Source organism: Drosophila nasuta, chromosome 2L (assembly GCF_023558535.2).
Source record: "Drosophila nasuta strain 15112-1781.00 chromosome 2L, ASM2355853v1, whole genome shotgun sequence".
Lineage (NCBI taxonomy): Eukaryota > Metazoa > Arthropoda > Insecta > Diptera > Drosophilidae > Drosophila > Drosophila nasuta.
The window spans coordinates 9,131,435-9,147,797 of record NC_083455.1 but is presented as its reverse complement, the minus strand read 5'-3'; the positions used below and the strand labels follow the sequence as shown (position 1 = coordinate 9,147,797).

Below are 16,363 nucleotides of genomic sequence, written 5' to 3'. Positions count from 1 at the left end.
TAAAACTGAACCGTAAACTTGGTACAGTTCAAGTCAAGTGCAGAGACTTAATCAAATATAAAATGCATATATAGTTTGTGATTTATTGAATAGTTCTGGCAAATCGTCTAGGTACAAAACGCGTCCAGTGGAAATGCGGCACATCAATCAAACCAAAATACAATAACTCTAGAAAGCCAATGATTGAGAAGCCCAAGCAAAGCTGACAAATTCCGCCAAAAGATACTGTAAAAGTGAAAAAATGTGATAAAGTCATAGTGATAAGCTCCACTTCCAAGAATAATTAGTAATATTAAAAAATATAAGCTGTGTGAAATAAAGTCTTTCTGTTGGATTCTCGATGCCTACAGTATGACTTATTTATCTGTCTGCAAAACGCGAACTGGAAATTTAGAAATCCTGCCTTGGAAATGTATTTTTAAATTTCTAGGAACTTCCAATTTCCATGCTAACTGTACCTACCTAATAAATCCAGCCAACTGTAGATCAATGTGGTCTTATACACCAGAACATAATTTCGCTTGTAATGAATGTTGATCTGCGTTGAGCGATTTTCCATATTTAACGGTGGTATCAGCAGCTTGCGAACATCATTAATCAAATTCATCGAATCACAGTTGGGCAAACAATCACATGTGAGTCCTGGATGCTGCTGGGCTACAAAGGGATGTTCGCCGGGTTGTTCGTAGTTCTGCATCAAATGGTTGTGAGCCGTCAGGCATGGCAAATCCTTCAGTTGACACGGCATATGATCCGATGGTGGATAAAACAGATCCAAAGTGCAGTTGCAATAGCGAATCATGTAAGTCTGTTGACATTCAGCAAAACAATTCTCCTTCCAATACCGGATACCCTGCAAGGTCTGTATATCCGCATCAACGTTTTCATAATCCCGCAAGCACTTTCTTTGTTGGATGGGTAATGAAAAGGTGTTCTTGTCGTGGTAGTGACGAATCGCTCTAATGCTAATGCTGGCATCCAAATCGGGAAAGAAGTCAATGGGCTCATCATACCAGGCACTTGGCTTCAGAATGCTGAGCTAATTAATTGTATAGAGTAAGTAAGTTATCTACTGAAAGATTCTTTGACATACCACAAAACCTTTCGTCTCTCGATTGCCAGGCGCATGTTTTGCTCCATTCAGCTGAAGACGGATTGTTAGGCCAGTACCTCGGCTCATTTCAACGCTAGCACGCTTCTCAACCTCATTGAAAGCCAGACATGAACCAAGCGGCAACCGTCGAGGACGAAAGAATTCACAACAATCGACAGGCACAGTTTGCCATTTACAACCTGTGAGCAGTTCATCACAACGCCAAGCCATCTCAGTCGCAATTTGAGTAAAATTGAGATGGTTTAAAGGATTTAGATCCTCATCCTTAAGAGGATCGAAAACATCGAAGCGACCAAAGCTGAGAGCATCATAGGCTGTGAGCGCTTTCTCCAGAAGTGGCTGCTGATTATTATTAATATTGTATCGTTGCATTATCTCAGACAGACGCGACCAGTTCAACCGGTTCTTATTGCAAACAGTAATCACCGGAAAGGCAATATTGTGAATGGGCCAATGGGAATCGTCGACTATCGTATGAATAAGCCTTCGTCCGTATCGGGCTCCGAGCAAATAGCTTACGTAAAAAAGCACTGCGAAGGCGGAGAGCAAAGCTAGCGCCCAGAGTAATCTGCCCAGGATAAATATTAGTATTGATAAAAAAAGGAAAACACTTTTCTCACCGCATGCGATTACGCATCGTGGGCCAGAAGAGCTGATAAAAGCCATGGATATGATTTCCAACGGTATAGCGTCTGATGAACTGCATCCAGTCGGTGTCATGGTTTATAGACTGCGCCTGCCAAGCGAGGACCTCACCACGATTACGTACAACTTTTCTTAATTGATTGCTCTGCATTTTGTGTTCAAATATTTTTGAGTTTAATGCTATTTATACCATTTAGGATGACAGTTTCAACATGGGCGTGTATAAGATGTGTCAAAAAATGGTTACGATGCTCATAAGGGATAATTAGAGTAGAATAAATTGTAGTAATCCTGATACGAATTACGTAAATAGTTCAAGTATTTAATTGGAGTAACAATTTTGTAACAATGTCTTGCATAAACGCAGAGGCAGAACAATAATTTAACAAAATTTGGGACTACATTTAATTCGTTAACAATGCTAACTCAGCATATGAAATAACTTTAATTCACTCTTCAATTAAACATAATCAGTTGAGGAAACTTCAAAGAAAATTATATGCTTCGTACCAAATTCAAATCACAGTAAAATTTTCAGTATATTAGCTGATGACCATATAAACTCCGATTACATAATTGTTGCATAATTTTGAAACATATGGTCATAGGAAGTCCTTATGGCAAAAAAAATCTACGCATTGTATTTTCATAGTTACAATACATATGATATAGATCAAAACAGTAAAAAATATTAGTCTCTTTCATATTAATATTGTCATAAAAATGGAAACAAATTTCTAATAATCTAAATAATAACATTATAAATAAAATACATTGGAAAACCCAACCCTTATATTTACATTAGGATACAAAAGCAGTTGTAAAAAAAAAATAGTATAAAATGTCAACCAAAATATAAATAGCTTATCTACATACAAATGTGTGCAAATCATTTGCATTGAATTGAATTTGTCCAATTAGCTTGACATATATAGAGGGTAGAAATCATTGATGCAAATCAAATGAAAATCAAGGCGAGTCCAGAGGGAATTCTCTAGGGCAGTAGAGCAACGTCATTCGATCGATTGCCTTCAATTAGTGCCATTTCGACAATACGAATGGCTGACTAGACTATCCGCATAGGACCCCGATTTAATAGGCGTTTAACACGTTAGTGCATGTGGTATATAATTATCCACTAAACATTCCTGCAGCTGAGCTAAGCAGAGTTGAGCGTATAAAAGAAGTAAAGTGAATGGACAAGTGATTCAGTCATGACGTTCGCACATTATCCGACGGCACGTCCAGAATTGAGGTCTCGTTTATTGCCGCCGCCTCGCAGTCGTCGCCATCAGCTGTTGGCCCAGCTGAGCGAAGCTGGCTGGCAGTTGGCCTTACGGTTTGGCAAACGCACAACGATCCACGGTCTGGACCGTCTGTTGGCATCACGTGCCAGTCGGTGGGAACGCTTCGTTTGGCTCTGCACATTCATTTGTGCGTTTTTGGGAGCCGTCTATGTGTGCCTGATACTCTCGCAGCGGTATAATGATGGCAACTTTCAGACTGTGGTCGACAGCACGCGTTTCCCCGTTTATCGCATTGCCTTTCCGGTCATCACCATATGCAATCGCAATCGCCTCAACTGGCAGCGCTTGGCCATGGCCAAGAGCCGTTTCATGGCCAATGTGAGCGATGCTGTGCAATTGCAATTGTTCGAACGGATTGTCGGCAGCTACGATGGCATGTCCTTTGGCGAATTCCGTGCCTTTGGCTCGTTGCGCAACGAGGCCACTCAGCAGCTGAGCCACATCAACTTCAGTCTGGTCGTCGACTTCATGACCTGGACCTGCGATGAGCTCCTCACCGACTGCATGTGGCGGCATTATCCCTACGATTGCTGTGAGATCTTCTCCAAGCGTCGCAGCAAAAACGGTCTCTGCTGGGCCTTCAATTCCCTCGAAACCGTTGAAGGCAAACGCATGCAACTGCTGGATCACATGTGGCCATGGCGCACTGGTTCCGCTGGCCCAACGAGTGCGCTCTCCGTCCGCGTTCTTATGAATCCGGATAAACATTTGCCTGGCCGCAATAATGATAAAGGCATTGACGTCATGCTGACCGAACCCTATGTCTGGCATAATCGACCGTATAGTGTGCCAGCCGATACGCATACCATGATTGAAATCGAGCCCACCATCTACTTCTTCGACAACGAGACGCGCTCCGTCAGCTCCGATCAGCGGCAGTGTGTGTTTGATGTGAGTTTTGTGATGATATTTTAATACACATTTGGAGAGTGTGGTTTTCAAAAATGTGAAAAGGTGTATATTAAGTTTATCCGAACGAACAGAAGAAGACATTCCGATTCTCATATTCTGAACCAGTTGAATTATCAATATTCGTCATTTCGTGTTTCTGTCCGTCCCTCTGTTGAAATAACTACATCTCAGTAACTATTATTGAACCCAGGACTTTTGACATTTGTTTATTTTTTAACTTTTTTTCGCCCTTAATTTCATAGTGCTAACAATTAAAGTCTTAATTTATGTATATAAAATTTAAAACAGTTAAGTATTAATCAGAAATGAATTCGAGCTGCCAAAATGAAATATATTTCCATCAAAAGTTAAGGGTCCAATCTTCCATCAATAATTTCTTTATCGTCCCCAAATTCATAATGCTAACAATTCAATTCTTAATTTGTCAACATAAAATTTAAAACATAAAAGAAAGTAGTAATCAAAGAATTGAATTTGAGCGGAAACAATAGTAAAAGGTCTACAACAGTTAAATCTACCTTGAAGCTTTCTTACTCATTGCGTATTTAAATTGATTTTCTGTTTTGTTGCAGGATGAGCACAACAGTCGCGACTTCAAGTCATTGATGGGCTACATTTACATGATTGAGAATTGCCAATCGGAGTGCCATCAGGAGTACTTGGTGCGCTACTGTAATTGCACAATGGACTTGCTTTTTCCGCCGGGTAAGCACGTTCCGTTCCCAAAAACCGCAACATCTACTCGAATTGCTCTTGCAATTTTGCAGGCCAGTATCGCTCTTGTCGTTCTCAGGACTTGGTCTGCCTGGCGGACAACAATGGTGCGTATCTGAGTCTCTCTGTCTCTGTCTCTGTCCTGTCTCTGTCTCTTTCTCTGCCGAATAGCTAACCAGAAATTCATCTACAGATAAACTGCTCTACTCGCATCAGCCGGGAGAGGAGCGTTTTGTGCGTAACAATCATGAGGGCATGGTCTGCAAGTGCTTTCGCAATTGTTATTCGCTCAATTTTGTAAACGATGTGCGACCATCGTTTCTGCCGCCGGAAGTCCTTGGCAATTCATCATATGTGGACTTGGATGTGCATTTCCGTTTCGAAACTCTGATGGTCTATCGCACCAGTTTGGTCTTTGGCTGGGTCGACTTAATGGGTTCGAGTCATTCAGAGCACACGCATCTCTCTTCCAAAAAAACATTTGTCAACACTTTGCACTTCTTGCAGTTAGTTTCGGTGGCATCGCTGGACTTTTTCTCGGCTGTTCGCTCATTAGCGGCATGGAATTGGCCTATTTTCTGTGCATCGAAGTGCCCGCGTTTGCCATGAACGGACTGAGTCAGCGTTTACGTAGCAGACGCCGCATGGACACAACTGTAGACACGCCCATCCTGAATCTGCGTCAGAATATGCCAAGTCAACTGGAGCAGTACATAATGCAACTGAAGGCGGAACAAGGGCCGCAAAAGGCGGCGGCACAGTTTAAAAGCTGGCAACGTCAAACGTTTGCCCATAAACATGTTATTAGCAAATGAATAATGTGCGCAAATAAAATATACATACATATATACATACGAAGTAAGGGCTAACCAAGTGGATGGGACAGCAGCCGCAGCTGGCAAGCCAACAAACAAATTGTGCTCATTTTTCAGGCTCGCTGTGCTCGAGCTTCCTCTCCAACTTCGCCCTGGCTAAGTGTCTTGACTGGGTGTGTGTCAGTGTGTGTGTGTGTGTTCTTGCCGCACGTTGACAGCTTCATTGCCAGACATTGTTAATCAAAATTGAGGTTAAGTCGTGCTCCCAAGTGGTTCGACCGGGTAACTTTTGCAGTTTATTGAGACATTTACTTGACTCTGTTGAGCACCAAGCGGAACCCCCAAAACCCCTTTGCAATTAAGCATAGTTTGTTTGTCTGTGGTTCCTGTTGTGGTAGGTCAGGCAGTCATGAGAGCATGTCGCTCTCCCCTGAGCCCTTCGTACTTCGTGCTTTAAGTTTCGCATTATTCAGTGTGTGTGTGCGATACGCGGCGTATGCGTAATTTTATTTATACAACAAACGCAACTTTAAACATACACCACATGAAGGCTGGGGCTGGCGAATTGTGAATTGTGAATTGTGCGACCAAAAAGGCACAGCAGGCAATCATTTTTCATTTTCCTGACGCGACAGCATTACTAGAGTGCGGGAAGCTCGCTATTTGGGACATGCTGGGGAACAGCGGGAGCGGCATGTGGATTGTTTGGCGCATACCTGCGACATTCGAATGACGACAACTGGGGAATGTTTGTTTGATTGGAGCTGCATGTTGTGCGGATACGCTGCAGGCGGCATAAAGCGAGACAAAGTAACCAAAAATGCAGCCAATAAAAACAATGCTTCAGAAAATATTAAGTTTCTCTTCAAATATTGCATATTTAATATAAGAAATGGTAAATTTAGGAGATGAAAGTTATGATTGCTATAAATATTACTAATCTAATATTAATTATCATTTGGTACAATATATAATATAATTCTTTAATTCTTCAATGAATAAAAAGAAATATTTATCCAAATGTTTTTGATATATATATATATTTTCATATAACAATATTAGAAATTTAATATAGTTTTATTTCAGCATTGACATATTATAAAGTATAAAAGATAAATATTTAATAAATTGCATTGCAATTTTTATACTATTTACATACTAAATTAAATTGCATTGCCAAATATTAATTGAATTGAATGTGTTTTTACTTAAATTAATTTCGATCCAAAATTTCGGTATAAAATTAGTAAAATTTAAAATATTCCCAACATAACAAACGCATTCAACACTTTATCAAATTCATATACCCGTTTTGAAGGGTATTTTCAAATATTACACATACGCCTTGTGGTACGTTTTGCGACCCCCGTAGTTAAAGCGCCGCCTCGTTGTGCAATGTAGCAAAAATATTGCAAAAAATATTGTAAAATACAACCGCATTATGCTTATTGAAATTCAAAAGTTGTAGATACGTGTGTGTATGTGGGTGGAAATAACTGTAATTGATTACGAAATTAGTTGCGCACGAGCAGTCAGAAATCAAGGAAAATATTGCCAGCGACTATTGAATATGTACTCATAATATCAAACGTATTTTATCACATTTGATTTGTGTCAGAAGCGCAAAATTTCAGCTAGCTATAAAAGACAGTTTCAGAGGTAAGTCAGCCAGTTATCCATTGAGTCAGCCAGTTAGTTGCTGAGTTAGTCGAGTAAGTTGTTAAAATATTTGCGCTGTCAGTCGCTATTTGGCGTAGTTACGCTCAACTTGTCAAATTGTGTTGCCTGCAATCGAGGGGAATGTAACACAACGTGCACACAACTTGGCTGCCAAAAGACAGCCTAATAAATGTCAAAAGAGGCGAGTGAAAGAGAGAAAGAGAGAGAGAGAGAGACTTTTAAGTTGGGCCAACAACAAGAGCAGCGAGTAAGGACAACCCCTTAGTGGCAGCTGTCAGAGTGGCAACAGTTTAACATATTCGTGACATAATCTGACATAAAGCATGCCACCACATACGAGACGAGTTGAGTTGAGTCGAGTCGAGTGGCAACTTCACAAATTTTGACAGCTCTCGTATACCCATGACGAATGGTCCTCTTAATTTAATAAAATGGTGTGTGCAATTAAGATGATTAAAATACATGCAATGCAACGGACGGTCTAAAAAGCACTGACTCGCATCGCTTTTTGGTAATTTATGTCACAGTGCCCCCAAAATACACACATTTATGCCTAATTGATTTACAGGCAGAAGAGAGACTCTCCAATTCTCGTGTTATTATGCACATTTATATGGTAATAGAGAGCTCTGGACTTGGCCTTAATTGCGAGCACTTGTTAGTTAATTAAAAATGCAAATAAGCTCAGCTTGGCCATGTCAAGTTTCGATGCGAAATGTCCACACACACACACACACACACACACACACACACATCAGAGAAGTGCACTCACGTGCCACAACACAAGTATGAATATGTGTCCCCATCTGAACGTTAATCGAGCGCGACAGATTTCCTCGCTCGGCATATACGAGTATGCATGCAATTTAAACTTTGCAATTGCCAGACAACACGAAAACATCAACGCAAATTCTCGAAAGCAAGGCACACACAACAAGCTCGCTGCGACCAGGCAAAACTCCGACATTAAATGAGTTAAATCAGCTCAAAAGCTGTGTTGAAACTTATAAACGAATGCAAAACCATAAACTAAGTTTGGATTTGCGTTTAAACTCTTGCCCAAGTTAAACGACTTTATCCACTTTAAGATTGTTGTAAGGGTACGATAAAATTTAAGATGATTTTTAGCTTCTAATGAACAAATATCGATTAACTTTCTTCCCAGCTTCCAATGTTGATTAAAGAGAATTATTTATCTCAGGTTGAAGAATTTTGTCATTTTATCAGTATCGACAGCTCAAAGAAGAACACCTGAGAACAAAGCCTCGAATCCCCAGCAGCTGCTGTTATTACAAGCCACAACAATTAAACGATGTTTTGGGAAGCGCACTAAACCAACAGACGACGCTCTAAAGTTGCTATCTAAAGGTGCTTTGTTGGCTTAGCAGCCATTTTGGAAAGTCCAGACGAGTCGAATGTTGACTAAAATTGTCAGCCTAACACATTCGAGTCGCGACTGGTCGATGTTAATAGTGTTCAATGTGAAAGCAGGTAGATGAGAGTTAATTATCTCGAAGCTTGGGAGGCAGACAACGGAAAAAAAAAGCGAAGAACAAAATAAAGAAAAGCTGAGAAAGCTTAAGTTCCTGCTGACTCATGGCCGGGCAAGTTATTATGCTTGAATCTTTCGGGTCGGCTTTCAGTCAAGTCATCTGCAGCAAACTTTTAATTAAAAATTGTCCTTAAAATATGTATGTCAGCCCCGATGACAAAACACGTGCATTTCCCCCCAAGGTATTGACGAGTCAATATCAATATCAATAGCATTAAGACCATACAAGAGCTTAAATTGGACTGAGACTAACAAGCCAAAGACCATGTCCAGAAATAAAACAACAAGCATTTGACCTTAGCAATCTCTCTCTGTGTAAGTTATATTCCTCCTTACCTAGGTAGCAACATGGCCCAATTATTTTGCTTCACTGAAGCTGAAAATACGCCAAACACACACACATAGACACAACCACAAGATTTAATAAGCCACACGATACCAGAAGAGATATCTCTACATATCTATGGCAACTGACAAGCCGTGTGTCATGTCACGAGTGTCCTGAATAATTATGCAGCCAGAAAGATGCAATATAAATAATATAGAATACCGAAAGCAAAATACTCTACAGAAAGTGCAGTGAAGATGATTCAAATATAATCTTATGAATACGAACAAGTTTACAACAAGTTTATAAATAAAATAATGTAGCGCAAAGTCTTGATTCTGCTCTAATAGGAAATAAATTCTGTTATTAGAATATCTTTTGGCTTCAATTATTTTATGTTGATTAAATAAAGTAACACACTCGTCAATTAAAATTGGAAATTACATTTCTATATCTTCAAATTTATATTATTTAGAATAAAAGATATACATGTGAATGTTTTCAAGACAATACATCTATAAAACCATATTCTTGCGTTGGTATATAGCTAAACTAAGATGTAATTCTATAAATGATCCATTTTTGAAATGTCTAAATCGAATATATACTAATGATTTGCTTTTATATTACAGCACCATTAATTACTTATTTATTCATTCATTTTCTTTAAGATTTTCATTCGCAACTTTTACTTAAGTTGTGAAATCGTACCCAATCTTATGCTCTTGCCAACCGACTCTATATGCAGCATTGGAATAACAAACGTACATGATTTATGATATGTAAGTTGTAGGAAAACAAGTTTACTTATGCCTCTCTACTTCCATCCATCCATCAAAACGTCTCCAGCTGCTTGAGAACCTGTGCACAGCACAGAGCAGCAACATCAAAAGCAGCAAGCAACCACCAGTCACACGTCACGTTGCTTTTGGTCTCCCCTTTACAAAGTATCCGAGGTGAAATTACTGAGGCTTGCTGTTTCTATTAAAATATTATTAAAAGCATAAAAATGAACGGAGGATGGAGATGGAGCGTTGACAATTCGATTGTTACAATATTATTGCATACTTTGTGGTATATTTGATTCATAAGAAGCCGCTGCTGAGTGCCTTATCGGCTTTTGGGCTGAAGGCCGAAAGAAGACTGAAGGATTTACTTGATGAAGTTGCACTTTGATGTCGCACAAAAGAAAATTGCAGCCGAATCTAAAGCAGACGGCATTTGCCTTTGAAATATCGCTAGCAAACGTTGCCGTCAAATGAAATATCAAGGACATCTGTTACAGAGACGAAAAGATGTTGGCTACTCAACCTTGTGTGTGTGTTGGTGTGTGTGTGAGAGTTCCCAGTGGACGCAAGATTAACTCTTATTTCATGCAGACACACTCAGAGGCAAGAAAGTGGAAGAGCACGATAAGAAGATGGGGAGAGACAGAAAGAGAGAGCAAGGAGAAGCTGCAGAAGGAGCAGCAGCAGCTAGGAAATTGCACAATAAGCCAAAGAGCAGAAAGTTGGCGTTGTAATGCCCGGCATTCAACAATAAAATGCAAATGTCACTTTGAATGTTTCTTATAGCAAATATATACAGGGTGACGCACTTTGCTCTCCAGGAAGTTGTCATCAATTGAGCTGCATTTATTAAAGCGAGCGACTTGACTTTGTGTTCAACTTATCTTTAAAGATTTATATATTAAGATAAAATACAAAAAGCAGCATTACTTATGAGTATTTGATAGATAAACATTTTGTGCTAACAATTTTTATTTCAATTTAAATTTGAGTTCATTTACCACTATTTCAATGTTTAAAAACTTTGTAACATTCTCTTATTTACTGACTTTACAAAGCTCTTTTGAACAACATTTATGTATTTAAGATTATTTATGAATAAGAATGTTTTTAACTTTCTAGCTTTTCATTTCAACAAAATGTTTATTTACAACGTTCAACAGAGCAGAGAATCCTAAGTTCAAATCTATTGTGATATGCACCCTATGCAAAGTAAATCTGCAGCATAAAGAAAACTGTGCACAAGCAATTTCCTGCAACAATTTTTTGTGAACTTTTTAGCCGGACACCGATTAAAGGCTTAGAGCACTTCAATGATAAAGCAAAAAGTAGTAAAATGGCAAAATTCAAATACGATTTCCCTTGCATAAATCACACATTCAAACGCGTCAGCAAACGTAAAATAAAGTTTTTACTCTCTCGAGTTGATAGTTGTAACTTGTGTGTGTGTGTGTGTGTGACACACAGTTGCCCTTGACATTTTTGCTAAATGATGATGATGTTTGAATTATAGCCTGTAGCCCTGTACTCACTGTCGAAGAGCCAAAGACAGTCGCTGACATTCAGAGCGTGCCTGTCAGACGTCAGAGCAGACAAACTTTGATCCGTTCGCTTTCCCCAGCTTGCGTTGACTCAAAATACTTGACTCGAATGCAACAGCTATTAATTTTGCATTGCATTGCAGTCGTTGCGGATCTTGTGGCATTTGTGACAGCCATGCAATGAAGTTATGCCCCCCATTTACCTGTTACCTTGTCTCTCCCCCTCCGACTGCATTACTGCTGTTTCCACCTTTTGCAGCTGTCTCAAATGTCAGCTGGATGTTTGTATGTGTGTCTGTGTACATTGTCTAGACAATGTCTGGTTGGCATTATCAGCACATTTATATGAAATTTAATCTAATAAAATAGTCAAATATGCACGCACACCTCTTCAAGACAGCCATGCCATGCCATGCGGTCGCCTTTATTGACCTTAAACTTGCCAAGCGCTGAAAAGTATGCTAAAGCTTTTTGAATAATTCACAAATATATTTGCCATAAAAAAGTGTCGCCATCGTCGTCGCCATCGTCGTCTGAGCTAACAGCCAAACAGACATTAATACATAATAAAATTTATGATTTTTATAGCTGGGGAGCTCTGAGATTTTTCGGCTACTCTCTGCCCCCCGTCCACAACTCACAGTTCTCTCCCCTGCCTAGCGGCCACGGCTGTCAACTTAACGCGTGCGTTGACAGTTTCTTCTCTTTCTTTCTGGCCACATTTCCTCCTGCTTTCTGGCTTGCTTGCTTGCTTTTGGCACCTTAAAAGCAAAAACCGTAACCAAAACCAAAGCCAACGTTGCACGCTTTCAACTTTTCAATGTGCTTTGCATTTCTAAATAGTTGACGGAGTCCAGGTAACACACAATAAAATAATAAAAAAAACCGAGCAACAGCAGCAGCATAAGAAATACAAGCAAAAAGGTTTCCACTGTTGATTTTTTCGTCGTTTTTTTTTCGTTTCAACGTTTTTGGTCTAGCCGCGGATCCACACACCGGACTGGCACGTGGAGCACGACTGTCGCCCGGAAAGTTAATTTCGCGTTGTATTTATTATTTATGTGCATTACTTGGGTCCTCTTAAAAGATTTTCACTTAACGCCAACCGGCTGTGCCAAGCAAGCTTTTTGAGTGAAAAGCGTGATTTATGGTTGCCCCTGAATAGATTATAATATACAGATTAGCACAACAGTTGAGTTCGCTACCGCAGCTGAATTAGTTGCAGAGAATTATACAATTTAAAACATACAATTTAAAGTTTCAAATACAAATTGAAAATAAAAATGTTTTCACAATTTAAGAAACACTATGTCAAGACTTAAGGCAAATAAAAACATGTAAGTAATGTAGTACTTAAATATAATATACCAAATTAATAAATAAAATACGGAAAAATACCGAAGGCTATATTTGGTATATCGATATACAATTAAATCCCAAATATACCATATAATGCATAATATACAAAATTAATTTTAAAACAAGGAAGAAAGCTACAGTCCAGTGTACTCGACTGTGAGATACCCGTGAATAAAAAAAATATATTTTGCGATATTTTTCTCAAATTATACCGAATATACTTAAAAATACTGAAAATATACCGAATTGTATATTTGGTATATCGATATAATACCGCATGCAAAATATACCATAGACGGCACAATATACCAGATTGTCGGCCAAAGCAACTCAGACCCTAGTAAGTAGGGGAGTTACATACATTTTCTGCCGGCACAAAGTTATAATACCCTTCTACCCTATGGGTAGCGGGTATAAATACTAAAATATACCAAAGATATATTTGGTATAACGATGCCTGTGACACACATTTGTGGTTCTATACAGGAAGCGAGCATAAAAATTGTCGAATTTAATCATAAAATAATAAAAAATTACATATTCATTAGTTTCAATTTAAAGACCTCCAGTTTATCTATGTAATTTAAGTAATCAAAGCTATTCCATATACAGCGCTTTATAAGACTTTCACAAAAGCAATCGATTATCAAAGGCATTTGCACGGATTTTGGGCCGTATTAATACATAATTAAAGCAAATTTAATTAAGCGCTAGTTGCAGGCGAGAGACACTCAAATTTCAATTTGTGCTTGTGTCTTTTGTCTAATTGGATTTGCACCTTAAATGGGTTAATGATGCCAGGCTGTCAGGCAAATTCTCAAATCTTCTTCGATTGTCTGCAGCTTAAAATCGTATTAATTAACACTTATTTGGTTTGCTGAGCAAAGCGCTTTCCAATCATCATCATCATCATCATCACCGCCATCACAATGCCACAGTCAGAGGCGCAGTCAAAGTGTACGTGGCGTATACGCCCCGTTGCCTCTTATTGAGCGTCGTCGTTTGTGAGCGTAATCATTTGGTAAATTTGTGCGTCTGTCTTTGCAGCTGGATTATAAGTGGTATGAGTATGCTTAAATTTGCTTTTAATTAGTGCTCCACAGCGAGGAGAGCCATGTGAAGTGGTAACAGCAGAAGCAGTAGCAACTGTGTTCCCGCTGTGCACAGAACATAGCAAAGCCCAGTAGCAGCAACAGCAGCATGTTGCTACAGCCGTTCCCTTTGGCCGAGCGAGAACAATGCGTCAAAGTGTTGTATGCAAATAAGTACCAGAGGAGAGCAAAGCAGAGCAGAGCAGTCGCAGTCGCAGTCGTAGTGCCTTCGCCTCGTCTTAAGCCACAGAAACTCACACCACGCGCCACTTGCACCGAATGTTGCAAAATGGCGCGCGCACTCAACGGACATGTTTGATTGCAAGTGCATGTTGTGCATGCATCGTGCAACGTATCGTGGCAAGTGACCGGCCAAAAGCCGCAACTGCAACTGGTGAGTGGGAGCACAGCATAGCAACTGCAACTGCAGCGCAGAGTTGATGTTCAAGTAGTTGCTTCCCATCCGAGAGAGGCAAAGTCTGTCAGAACATGTGCTGCATATTAAATGCGAATATGTATTCACAAATGAGCAAAAGGGAAGGAAGGCAGCACCAAGCGGCAAGCGGCAAGTGCAACTCAAGTGCAGCAGCCCAAAGTGTGGTCAGAATGCGCAAATGTTGCGGATTTGTTTAATGTTTGCCACCGTCTGTCTCTCTCGAATAAAACGAAATTTGCCAGTTACTTAGAAGGAATCCTTTGTCAGAGACGTACTCTTACTCTTCAACATGATTGATTACATCTAATTGTTAAATCTGGTTATAAGCCATAGCAGAGTATTTAATAGAAATTTCAATGCGGAGGCAAGTAAAGCACATAGCTTTGCTATTTCAAGAAAGGCTTTTAATAGTTACTAATTTACTTAGGACACATTTCTACTGTATAGCTTACAGACATTGCAATCATAATTTGTTGTAGATATTCGTTCTTATAATGGTTTGTGATTTAAAAGTATTTCATTTTTAGTTATTTGGGTGTTCAAGATACAAATTCATATAGATACAAATTCATGTTGTGTTATCAAAATACTTTTTTTTCTACATTTCATTTTTGTACTTCACATTTAACATAGACGCAATCAATTAATATTTCGATGCCTACAAATGATATTCAATTTACTATTATTGTCTTCTTTTAGAAGACACATAAACTTAATATTTTTATATATTCCACATCGCATTTATTCAATTAAGATTTCAAAAATACTACAAATAGGTTTGTATTTAAAAAGTGTTATTAACTAATTCACCTATTTAAGTTGCAAGTTTGTAGCTATTCAAATCATATTTTTTAATTAAGATTCTTTTAAAAGCCAATCCATCATACAATTTATGAACTTCGAAGAATATTCCAATAATAATAATTACCTATTGAAGTTACAAATGTATAGGTATTCATTTCATATGTTGTTATCAATATTCTTTTAAAAATACACTTCTACCCATCATGATTGAACTTCACATTGAATTCACTTTTTTACCATAAAATTCGTAGTATTAATTTTCCATTTCAGACATTTCATTTGACGTCCATCTTCGCATTGCATTCATCGCTTTTCATTTGCAATGACATTCAAAGGCAAGTCAACATTTTTTAAAAAAGTGTAATTAAACTGTAATTTTACACGGACCTCGACTGCGTTGACATTCAGTGAAATGAAGTCCCCAAAGGAAGCCCGGGGAGTTTACATTGACGCCAACAACGACGACGACCTTAACCGAGGCAAAGTCACAAGTTCAGAACGGAAAACTCAACAGAAGTTTTGTCAGTTTGCCAAGAATATAATAGCTGAGCATAAAAACTAACATTTTAAAGTAGTTTCCAAACAATTTTAAACAATAATTAAGAAGTGTTTTGGGACACGATTTTCATTCCGAATCTTGATCGAAACTAATAAAAACTGTTGTTGTTATCTAAGCATATTCGACATGAAGACACTCTATGAAATAAGGCGAATAAATGTGGCAACCTTAAGGGGGAATTCAATGTACCATCGAGAGTAGAGTATTGCAGGAAGCTTGAGAATGCCCGGAGACCAAAGCTATGCGCTTGTATTTTCATTAAAATCAAAAGTATAATTAAATTCTTGGAGGACAACAAAGCTGACCAAGCATACGTATAGTATATATGTTATATACATGCCCTGGGTCATGGCCCCAACTCCCCAACTCCGCAACCTCCGACCCCGCCAAGTCGCAGTCGCCGCACACATGCTGGGAATTTGTTTGTTATGACAGCACAAAAACTGTAAATGGGATACTTTTTTCCTCTCACTCTCTGTCTCTCGCTCTGCTCTCTGCGTAGTCCACACACATGTCAAGAGTCTCGGGGGACATTTCTGTTGCTGCCGTTGAATGTGGCAGATGGAAGCTCAGTCAGTCTCTGACCATTAGACATGGATGTGGCACATGTTTTTTAAATTACTGCTAAAAGTCATTTGCTTTAGTGCTGTTTACTTTTTAGTTTGCTTGTTGTTCTTTTTAATGAAGTGCACTGATTAATGCACATAAAACGGACACC

At 38.9% G+C, this 16,363-nt stretch overlaps 3 protein-coding genes across 3 annotated transcripts in view; 1 reads left to right on the top strand and 2 right to left on the bottom strand.

Annotated features, from left to right (window-relative positions):
* LOC132783589 (uncharacterized) overlaps nucleotides 1-16,363 on the bottom strand; it is an 81,067-nt gene that overhangs the window by 30,738 nt on the left and 33,966 nt on the right. The window lies entirely within an intron of this gene.
* On the bottom strand, nucleotides 83-1,930 carry LOC132785780 (pickpocket protein 19-like). Its single transcript, XM_060792060.1, has 4 exons — nucleotides 1,735-1,930; nucleotides 1,094-1,682; nucleotides 463-1,039; nucleotides 83-225 (listed from the first exon to the last, which is right to left on the bottom strand). Exons 1-4 carry the CDS (start codon nucleotides 1,908-1,910, stop codon nucleotides 83-85), a joined length of 1,485 nt encoding a protein of 494 aa, XP_060648043.1. The 5' UTR covers nucleotides 1,911-1,930.
* On the top strand, nucleotides 2,974-5,528 carry LOC132785770 (pickpocket protein 19). Its single transcript, XM_060792047.1, has 5 exons — nucleotides 2,974-3,957; nucleotides 4,551-4,683; nucleotides 4,746-4,799; nucleotides 4,886-5,128; nucleotides 5,200-5,528. Exons 1-5 carry the CDS (start codon nucleotides 2,974-2,976, stop codon nucleotides 5,505-5,507), a joined length of 1,722 nt encoding a protein of 573 aa, XP_060648030.1. The 3' UTR covers nucleotides 5,508-5,528.